This window comes from Chelmon rostratus, chromosome 20 (genome assembly GCF_017976325.1).
Source record: "Chelmon rostratus isolate fCheRos1 chromosome 20, fCheRos1.pri, whole genome shotgun sequence".
NCBI classification, from domain to species: Eukaryota; Metazoa; Chordata; class Actinopteri; order Chaetodontiformes; family Chaetodontidae; genus Chelmon; species Chelmon rostratus.
In genome coordinates, this window is record NC_055677.1 from 7,802,438 (window position 1) to 7,813,571 (window position 11,134).

The following is an 11,134-nucleotide window of genomic DNA, read 5'->3' on the forward strand; positions in this document are numbered from 1 at the left end:
GAACGGCACATCGCTAACCGGAACACGCCGCTGAGTTTAAACGCTGTCTACTTTCGGTATCGTTTTCGAGTAAATCTTGTTTTTTGGACGCATCGTTGTTGTTGGGTAGCTCAGGGGCATGTTACAACGGAACAACACCCAGCTGGATTAGACAGTTGCTCCCAGCTGAACCGACCAGTTTCACAATGTCCGTGGTGGTACAGAACACGCAAGGCTGGATTGTGGATGCGTGCTCACTCATTGATCAGGGGTATTCGCAATGCATCCGATTTAAGGATACTCAAAAGTCACGTTTCAAGTGTTGTTTCAAAAAGCAATGCTTTCATATTTTTAAAAGTTACTGTAGTGCGAATGCCAGTGCTGCTGTGGGTGGAAGAAACACGGACACGTTGCAGGAAACAGACAAACCAGCAAAGGTAAATCCTGCTCCGGAGGCTGCTGCCAGTGTCTCGACAGTTACTTTATAGCGACAACTGCTGGTCGTAGAGCTGTGATCAAACAGCCAGAGTCACTGCTGTCTGCGTAATGACATCTATAGTACATCTGTTTATGCAACATCAACTATCAAAGCAAAAACTTCCATCCATGAATGGACATCTCATATCAGTGAACCAAATACTCACCTTAAACTGTAGTTTTCAGGTTGCAAGTGTTTTCTTCATTGCCTTTAAAGACACACAATTCAAAACACTGGAAAAAGAGACACTGAGGAATTTTGCATTTGATAAAATAGAATTTAGCTACAGAAAATACTCTGTCTGAATACAGCAAAACGAGGGCTGCGTCTACTATAACTGATATTTTTTGTTATTGTTTAGTTCGGTTGTTATCTTGAGAAGTCATTTTGTCTTTTAAATGTCAGAAAAAAGTGGAAGATGTCCCAGACTCCAAGTTGGCGTTTTCAAATTCACTGTTTATTTGACAATAAGTGCAAAACCTAAATATATTCAGTTTACTATCATATATGACCAAGATAAGCAGCAAATTCTTGCATTTGAGAAGCTGCAGCCAGATAATGTTTGGGCTTTTTTTTTTGGCTTGCTTTGTGTTTTCACTAGTAAGATGAATAAAATATGATCATATTTTAAAGTGACAAGTAGACTGTGAAAGTAAACTGGTATGAATCGTTAGTTTTATCATTTACTCACTTTGGCTACTTTTACATGCCTCTGCTCACTTTGCTTCCCTTGCTCATATCCTTCAGATTGATTGCATATTTACAGAAAACAGTTAAATTCAATCAAATGACGAAGTTGATGAATACAAAACACATTTCACTTGTTTATTTGCTTCATCGGGGTGTTTACAGTTTACAGGTTCAGTTTGGCCACCACAGGAGGCGATGCTGTAAAGAAACTGGCTGGCCTAGAGAGAAATGTTTCAGATAAGATAGGCACACTCAATACTATAACATCAAATAGACTTAATGATGACTTCAGCTTAAAATGCTTTTCAGGCTTGGACTGTTTGTTCTTCTAAAAGCCACAAAGGACATGCTTATGATCATCCCACAGTGGGAAATGAAGGGGATTCAGTCACATGTCCCTTTATTGCCATCTAGTGTCCATATAGTGAATCAGTGAGCTTCATATTCTAAGTAATTGGGGTTTAAATTAGATAATTAACTATATGCTTTGTGATTCAGGGATTTAAGAGTGGAAGAAGCAACATTTTTATAAGTGACATCCAAAACTGAAAGGAAAACTGCCTCAGCAGTCCTTTTTCTATACGAAACCGGTTCTGTTTCTGTAAAAATAAGCCAATTTTTGACACAGTTTGCTAACAAGCTTGTCTATGTGGTATTGAAATGTAAATTTGTCATCAAGCCAGATGTCAAAATGTTTATATTCAGTAACTCTCTCAATGATAGGTTGCATATATCCACCGTGAATGGTGGATATATGCGTACTAATATAATCAATATCTCTGGCTGTAGGAAGCAGTCAAATATAACAGATCCATAAATGAATTTTCCTGATTGAATCATGTTTGAAGTCTTAGTTGAAATTGATTTATTTACAAAAGCACCAACATCTAAAGCAGTCATCTTTTCAGTGTCTTAATACACACGTAACTGTACAAAAGGTTCCTTATCTGATTGTTAATGAAAATATCTTGTCGGTCAGCTCCTATCTTGGTTTAAGATAGAATTCAGCTTGTTTTATTACTGCAGTATTGTTGTTCAAAGTTTTATGTTTAAAGTATAAGTAAAATCAAGCATAATAGTGTCACGTTAAGCTTTTAAATAGGACCAATAACTATTCTTGTTGTGATTGGTACCTGAATTTATTGTTCTTTTCTTTTGTGTCATTCAACATCAATTTGACTTTCAGAAAAGGAAACGAAAACACAGCGAACTGAACCAGGGGGAAGTTGATTCACAGGCCTTCCATCAGAAGGTAGATTAATGTTCGTTCTTAAAGTTTTAAATACATCATAATTTATTTGTTGGCTTGTTTTGCTTTAATAATTTTGAATCTGGGAAGTACAATATTTGCCTCAGAAATATTGTGGAATGGAAGTGTACAAAAAAGTATTTGAGTAAATGTACTTAGTTACTTTCCACCACTGATGAGCATTACAAATGTAATTTCTTGCATTTCAAATAGAGTCGCAGCCAGCACAAACCTCCTATCCTCATATTTTAAGGTTTTTTCTCAGCAGCCAGAATAAATAATCTCTGCTATGTGTCCTGATGCAGATCAGGTCTGTGATCCTGGAGGGAACCAAGTCTTTGGTGGATTCTGCCCAATCCCTTGGATATCTGAATGGAGTGACGGGCACGGCGAGCGAGCCTCTTCCCCCCCAGGAGTGCAGCCTTGCCGCCCTGTGTGAAATGGCTAAAGAGCTCCCTCTGGTGGACGAGGAGGAGCAGGAGGAGTGTGTCCAGCTGCTTGTTGCTGAGGATGGCTGCAGGTCACATGTGGACCTGTTCTCTCAGGTGACAGAGAGCAGGGCCGGCTGGGCTACACTGGTTACACTGATGGGAGAGGAGTATGTGATACCACCATGCACAGCCTTCCTGCTTTCTGATTTTACAAGGATACAACCTCTGGTTCACTGTGAGTACAATGTTGGGAAAGTACATCTGAATACGAAGTATGAACTGCAGCCAATTGAGAAAAATTTGACAAATGCCTTCCAACTGTAGCCACTGCATGATTGTGGTAACTTCTTTTGCATGGAAAATGAAAGCTGTAAAACAGTTGGTCATTGTGACATAAATATGACCACCCCTCCCTAAATCTATCATTGTAAATACTTCTAGAATGACTCAGTGCGTTTCTCGAGGGGGAGCAGAGTAGTCGTTTCCCAGCCTGACGCTGTTTGATAAAGCTGCTTATTTCTCCCACAGATGGAAAGAGGTTTGACTTAATAGTTATGGATCCACCGTGGGAAAACAAGTCTGTGAAAAGGAGTCGCAGGTAATTTGACATTCAGGCATTTTAGAAAGTGTAAAGCAGAAATGAAGAAACAGGCTAAAAGGGTTGGAGGAGAAAACTCTTAAAGGAATGATTTAAAATAAGCTAAGAAATTCAGTTCTAAAGCTACATGCATTACAAAATGTTGTCTCCACGTCACACCAGTGGCCCTCCAACCTTTTCTAAATGAGACCCCCTTTTTTTTAATCACTTATAGCCCAAGTGTGGACATGAACCAAAGAGTGATTTGTCTTACTTGAAGGATTTTGAGGCCTGAAGGGGTCAAGGTGTGCAGTGTTTTACACTATTTGGTCATAAACCAAAGTACTGGACAGATTCAAATTGTGACCTTGATTAATCTGATTAATAAAGTCACAGTCAGTAGATTTTGAGGTATCTCACTCAAATGGTGAAAGTTTTAACCTGCAGGTGGCGCTAGAGGAAAAGTCAAGGAATCACCAAAGTAATCTTGTGACTGGATATCTGTCAAATTTCGTATCAACCCATCCAATAGTTCATAATTCCTGCACTTCAGCCTCATGGTGGCGCCAGAGAACATCTCTTTAACCATCCCGCCATCCCTCAGATTTATCATGGGAAGCACTTGGGGGCCTCGACCCCCAGGTTGGGAACCACTGCCCTAGACCATGTATGTGAACATGCAAATATATATGCTCAAAAATAATTAGTAGTTCAATAAAGCATTTTTTAGCACTTGTATGAGACTGTTTGGTGACCTCATACTGAAGCAGAGAAGCACACACAGTGGTTGTATTTACATTTCTTTTTTTTTTTTCAACAAAGATACAGTTCTTTGCCCTCAACCCAGCTGAAACGGCTCCCAGTACCCCTACTGGCGTCTCCGAACTGTTTAGTGGTCACCTGGGTCACAAACCGGCCAAACCACCTGCGCTTCGTCCGTGATGAGCTGTATCCACACTGGGGAGTAGAAGTTGTGGCCGAATGGTTCTGGGTCAAGGTACAGAGACTTTGAATAGATGCAGCTGTCAGTCGAGGGAATCTGACCCGGTGGTGTGATTCCAGATGTTTTTTAAAGGTTTCCTCCTCTCCCTCAGGTCACCACATCTGGACAGTTTGTGTTTCCGCTGGATTCACATCATAAGAAGCCGTATGAAGTGCTGGTCCTGGGTCGATATCGTTCCTCTGCAGATAACTCCATGAGGTTTAAAATGACTGACGTCTCAGTGTGTCGGTTTTCATACTCTTTATGTCATAACCCTGAAATGGAAGAAATCTACATCATATTTATTCTCCGACTTGTTTAACCACTCTCAGCTCTTCGGAGACGTCAGAGGTTCCTGTTCAGGATCGCCGTTTGATTGTCAGCGTCCCATCAGCCCTCCACTCCCAGAAGCCTTCACTCTCAGGTCAGTATTTTCAACTTCTCTCTGAGTGCCACGCTACTTGGTCAGAGAAGTACAGCGCTTGTTATGCCACCAGAGGGCAATGCTGCAACATCGGTGATTGTTATCTTGCGATACAGCCTCAATGATAAGCACTAAATCCTTCTAGAGCCTGCAGACCCAAGGCAAAGGTGTGAGTCAGTTATTTAGGTTTGCATGGCTCAAATTTAAAATGCTACCATTTTTATTTTATTCCAAGACAACACTGTTACTACACACACAATTATGACCAGCGTGTTTTTGAATGAGAAGCGAATGCAGTAAAGTAATAACTCATAGATTTTTTTGCATTATAAAAGAAGAAATATTAGACTTTTTGCTTTTCTACTGCAGATAGTTGACATTGTCTTTTGAGAATGCAGCCAGTGTTTGCAGGTGTCCGTGCTGGAGGTCAGAAAACACAACATGCAGGGGGGACTTGATTCCTCAACACATGACAGGTTCGATTTGTCAGAGTGGGGACCTCTGCTGCTCAGATTTGATCAAACTTGCCCTGTCTGCACAGATTGTGGTTTTGAACTCAAACATGGCCTTGGCGAGGTAGAATCATTGTAAAACCTTCACAATGAATATGCACTATGAATAAGAGAGGCTTGACGTCATTTACCTCCCTCTCAGGGGAATGCGATTTATTGTGCAGTATGGAGAGCGAAACACAGCCAGTGTTCGCTGGTGCCCTTTCACAGGCACAGAAAAGCCTCCACCTCACAGAAGTGGCTGGACATTGTTAAAATACATTGATTTAAATCATAAGGATGCCATTGTGGAGCTGTGATACCATAGAGATTAAGTAGATTAAGACACAGATTGTGTTCAGGCTCCTTGTGTGATTCCAAGCCTCTCGGGAGGTTTAAGCAGTGCTGGTTTGTTTATTCCAGTTTAGTTTTTCATAGCTTGTAATGCAGAAGTCTTTGTTTAGATGTACACGGCTGCACAAGATGAAGAGACAAAATAACACTAAAAATAAAAAAAGATTATGACAGAAAAAGGGTTTTATTTGTGCGCTACTAAATGGCCAGAATGAGCAGCATCTCTAACTGTGGTGTAGCTCAGTTGCATCTGTTTCAGTGCCCTTTTTGTTTTCCTGCAAGAGGTGAGAAAGCTCTGTCGGCAGTGGGTGTGGCTCAAATCTGTGAGTGTAATAATTATAAATTGCACTGTGGCATTATGTATTAGAAGGGCTTGACCCAACTCTTGCACAGATGCCAGTAAAAGCAGAAGAGTTTAATTTAACACCTCAGGACCTGAAGGATGAATGAGCTTTTCTTTTGTTCACTCCTGCAGTAGATTATAAAAACTGCTAGAAATTTCAAATACTGACCTCGACTTTTGTCATTTATCACTCTGAGCCTTTTCGCGCTCATCTCCCTGTAATTGTGCTGCACTTTGTGTCCATGTCCAGCACGTCTGGTCTGCTAGAGCCGGTGGGCAGCCTCGGTGGTGTAAAGCCACAACCCTCAAGTCTGCAGCCTTGAGAAACCCTGACCCGCTTCTGCTCCCCTCTCAGATGGGGCTCCTGTTACTGACATTCTTGGTTGCTATGGAGAAATAAGGAACACCATTACTCTGTTACGGATACCACACATCCTTGCCAGATGGTCAAGCGGCAGAAAAAAAAAAGTGTTTGCACTTCTCTGAATGACAAGGCGTGTGGTTTTTCATTAATTAGGGCCCCCTACAACTTAAGAAAATTGTGAAAAATGAAGTCGCCTCCCATCCTGGTATTATAATTAGTGGTTAAATGGCGGTTCCTAATTCAACTCAGGAAGAGGCACGCTGCCAGTTGTGTGGGTTGCATTACTGTTGATTGGGGGAATGGATGAGAAACAGTGATCTATGTGCCAGTATGTTTAATTGGCAGCTGCAGTTTTTAGCTTTCTTTACAAACTCTCCTGATTTTTACTTGATCACTTTTAAACTGTATATAAAAATAATGCAATAAAACATTATTCAGATTTAGATCAAGTTATTCATATTGGCTGTTCCAGAAACCCCGATGCTAAAGGTCTGGTTGCCTTTTGTCTCTTTTACCTCTGTGAGACTCGGTTATCAAATATGCTGTTTTACCCTGAAATATGGCCCAATCACTATCCGTTGTCTTTTCAGTTGCTGACCAATCAGAAAGCACTGAAGTGATAATCATTTGTCAGATTCGCTACTTTTATACAACTCGTGATCCGGAACACAGCAGTACGACATTTTTTGCTAGGATCATTGAGCTGGACGTCAGAGGAAAATGGCCACCATGTGAATAGGGACTATTTTATTGGAAATTAGTGCAATGGAGTTTAATTTGCGAAAAAATACAAATGTAAACAGTTAAACATATCTGTTAAGCAGCTTTTTACAAGGAACAAGAAAGACAGAAAGACTCTTAATGTTACTGGCGTCACAGGCGTATACGGCAACAGGACAATAATGAAGTATGTAAATGAAGATTAAGATGGGGCCAAAAACAAGACCCTGTGGGACTCCACATGCATGCTGAGAGTCAAAGTCATTGTTTGTATTGATTGGAAATATTATATTGGAAAATTAGGACTGAGAAATGAGGTACTGTGCTGTAACTAGTACAGCAGCCCTGTACAATATAATTAGTTTGTGATCAAGCCTAGAGAGAATTTGAGGAGCCTTCAAGGTAGAATATTTGAGGCTGAATATGTTACTTGTCTAGAGAGTAGTTAAGTAACACCTTCCTTTGCCTCAGGCTCCTCTCGGCAGAAGTTTTATACGTTGCCCCATTTCAGAGTTAAGAGGATAATTAGATCTTTTATTCTCTGTTCAACTTTGAGAGCTGAGTCACCAGTTGGGGTTGATTTAGTCGGAGAGCTGCATGTTTGGCCTTTCCACTCTGTGACTCTGACGTGCAAAGAAAGAGAAAACGGGAGGCAGGACACCGGTTGGATCGGTTCGAGGATCAGGCTTTTGTGCTCATTAACTCCCTGGGTGTTGGCTGAGGCGAGTGTCAGGTTGGTTTGAGCATGCACAAGAGCAGACAGAGTAGCACAGGGGCAGAGGAAGTGAAACGTATCTGTCAGGTGTGCCGCTCTTGGAATATCATCACTTATAGACTCAAGGTCACTGCCGGCCTCCACATAGAAAAATCTGTGCTGTGGAGTGAAGGAGCTGGGCTGTTGCCAGTGCCGTCCTCTGCCTATTACAGAGTAACAAGCAAAGTGCTCCCATAAGAAATGGATGCAGTGCAGTAATCTTACAACATGATTTTTAGTATATTAAAACGTCAATTTTTTTGTTTTTTTAGTGACCATCTTTTTATTAGTTTTTCCCGATTCACACAGAACGACAAAAACTTAATTTTCAATTTACAGACATATAGTATCGATGCAGATAAGAAAATATAGTGCAAATTCAAAATAAGCATATATTTACAAAAATCAATGAAGCTAATGAGGTAAAACATTAAAGGACCAGTGTGTAGGGTTTAGTGCCATCTAGCACTGAGGTTGACAGATTGCAACCAACTGAATACCTCTCTCCTCACCCTACAGTAAAAACACAAAAGGTGTTTGGTTTGTCCATTCTGGGCTACTGTAGATGGAGGTGCAACATGGCGGACTCCGTGGAAGAGGACCAGAAGTGCAATAGACCAGTAGCCTTTAACCAGAGATATAAAATATATGATTTTAATCAGCAGGTTAACCCACACTGAAAATAATCATTCGGTGTCGTTCTATTCAAAATAGCTATAAATGAGCTCCACCTCCACCAGCTGCAACAGTAAAATCCTGCTTTTACATGAATGCATGATCAAAAATGATATTAAATATAACAGTATAACAGTCACAGGGGACATTTTTTATGCATTGATGACTTCTGATGCTTTAAGTACATTTTCCTGATAATATTAGTGAAGTAACATTTTCAATGCAGGGCTTTTATTGAAACATTTGATAAAGTAAAGAATGTGAATACCTCCTCCACTAATGGTAATGTTCCCATCTGCATGTTTTTATTTTAAAGTGACAGGGCACACACAGAGACGGCAAGAAGAGCAAGGGGTCAATAAGGGCCCAATAACTTTTTTTTTTTTTACCTCAGAGAGGGTTAAAGCAGCCGCAATCATTCCTCTTCCTCATTTCTTTCTTCCTCTAGAGGTGTTGAAGCCCTACGTCAGAGCTGAAGCCAAGTGCTTGGAGCTGTTTGCCCGAAGTCTTCAACCTGGATGGACCAGCTGGGGCAATGAAGTGCTCAAATTTCAGCACACGAGCTATTTCACTTTGACGCCGGCCGTTGATCGAGGAGACGTTCCTAAAGACGACGCCACAGACGAGTGCACGGACAAACCCAGAGACTCAGCAGAGTTTAGCCCGCCTGGAGAATTCTCTCCTCCCCATCACTGACCCACCTCTGTGGACTAACGTCTGACCTTAACACTATTTCAGTTGTTTTTAATAAAGATTCGATAGCAAAATATTTCTATACCATTTCCTTTTGATCTGTACTTCTCATGATTGTGGGACCTTTTGATTTGTTTTTTTGGGTCAGGGTACATTTTTAAAGTAGTGAATCACAGGGCTGATGATGCATTTGGAGAGATGAAAGTGCATTTTTGTGCAGCTATGTTTTTAACTTCCCACACCGCAATCAGATAAACAACATTCAAGGTTTTATTTTTTTACTCTTTTGAGCAATCTTTGGCACAATATGTGTCAAATGGATGATCAAAGTATTTCTATTTTTTACTCACTCTATGCTATTTGAGCTGAATTTCAAAATGTTTCCAAATCCTAATGAAAGAGATATTTTCACGTTGAATGTATTCGGCTTGCTCGTAACTTTCAACAGAGTTTGCTGTTTAAAGTTTCACTTGAACAAGTCACTGCTGTATCCTCCGCTCTGCCTTTGTACTGTCAAGGACACCCAGATCCATCCTTACGTAATTTGTGCGTGAATTTTTTCTTGTTTTCTCTGAAAGACGCACTTTTCCCCGTGTCACGCTTCAAACCGTCAGCACAGCCATTAAACTGCCTTTTCCTGTTGGGTGGGGCCTCTCTAATGAGTCTGTGGTCTCCAGAGAGAGGAGAGACGGTGTTGTGAGAAGGGATGAGCAGGGCTGTCTTGAAGGCAGGATGTGGAATGAGTTACGGCCACTGCAGCACAGTGCACATCACAGCTAATGAAGCCATGGTGTGACTCCAGCCGGATCATTTACACATTACCTTGTCGCTCAAACACACACCCAACACCCCAGTCTATTCATCTGTTTCTCCTCATCTGCCCCGACTAAAGCTAGGATGAGAGGCAGAGAAGTGCTGAGTGCTGAGGGTGCAGTTAATGTGAGTTTTTCAGCCCTCTGTTTGTCCCTACTGTCGGCATTTTCGAAAAGGTTAAAGCATTTTTTATTCTGTAATCCTGCCATTTTAAAGCCCTATTATGCAAGGCCAACAGGAAGAAGTCCAGCTCGGCGTCGCCAATGACTAAAAGCCAGTCTGAAGTTTACTCTTGTCCTGCCTTTTGCTCGTCTTTGGTCACTTTGCCTCTGCCATGATGTCCGTGCTGAGAATACAGAGCAAGCTTCTTCTTATAGCTATCTGAAGACCCACAGTTGTGGTTTGTGCAGTAACAACCCAAGTAAGTGCAACAACAGGCGTTCAGGCTGCAGAGTGGGAATGAAAGAGGCTCCACTCTCCATATTACAAGTCAGTGTGCCATCAAAATGGTATTCAAGCTGTTTTTTTTTTTTTAAGGTAAAATAGTTGCATGTTGCTTTAAGCTCTAAACCTAACATACTCTTAAATGTGTCATCATATATTGAAGGTGTACTGTTAAATGTTCATTGTAATGTAAACACAGTTTTGACAAAAAAAGATCTTTATCATGAGGTCTACTTGCTTGTTGCTGAAGTTGTTACTCTACAGCAGGGGTTTTCAAAGTCTTCAAGTTCACTCTAAAGTAAAAGAAATATTGGTAATGCTACATGAAGTTAATGTTAATAAGTTTTGTCACTCTATTACCCATGCTCAAATTTTGGAACTATCACTCCCATAATTCTTTGGGAGATGTAAACAGGAAGCATGACGTTGCCATGGAATCAGTTAGCTGTGAGCTAGAACTTCAGCAATTTCTTGCCTATATTTGTTTAAATCTTGGTAAATTGGCATCATTAAAAGTATGCCGAATTACGTGTTAGCAGTTGCTGTTAGCAGTGTATCCATAGATGTAGAGGCAACTATCACTGGATTCATTTGATGCTGAAGAAAACTTAAAAACGCGATGATTGTAAGGCAAGTTCTGAAAATATAAGAGGTGTCTTGTTTTCTGTGATTT

General features: G+C 40.8%; 1 protein-coding gene across 1 annotated transcript; it reads left to right on the forward strand.

Moving 5' to 3' along the window:
- Positions 1-31: 31 nt before the first annotated feature.
- Positions 32-9,838, forward strand: mettl4 (methyltransferase 4, N6-adenosine). Its single transcript, XM_041961590.1, has 8 exons — positions 32-416; positions 2,334-2,399; positions 2,702-3,062; positions 3,356-3,425; positions 4,227-4,401; positions 4,499-4,605; positions 4,719-4,810; positions 8,960-9,838. The coding sequence occupies exons 1-8, from the start codon at positions 186-188 to the stop codon at positions 9,205-9,207; spliced, it is 1,350 nt and encodes a 449-aa protein (XP_041817524.1). The 5' UTR covers positions 32-185; the 3' UTR covers positions 9,208-9,838.
- The last annotated feature ends 1,296 nt before the right edge of the window (positions 9,839-11,134 follow it).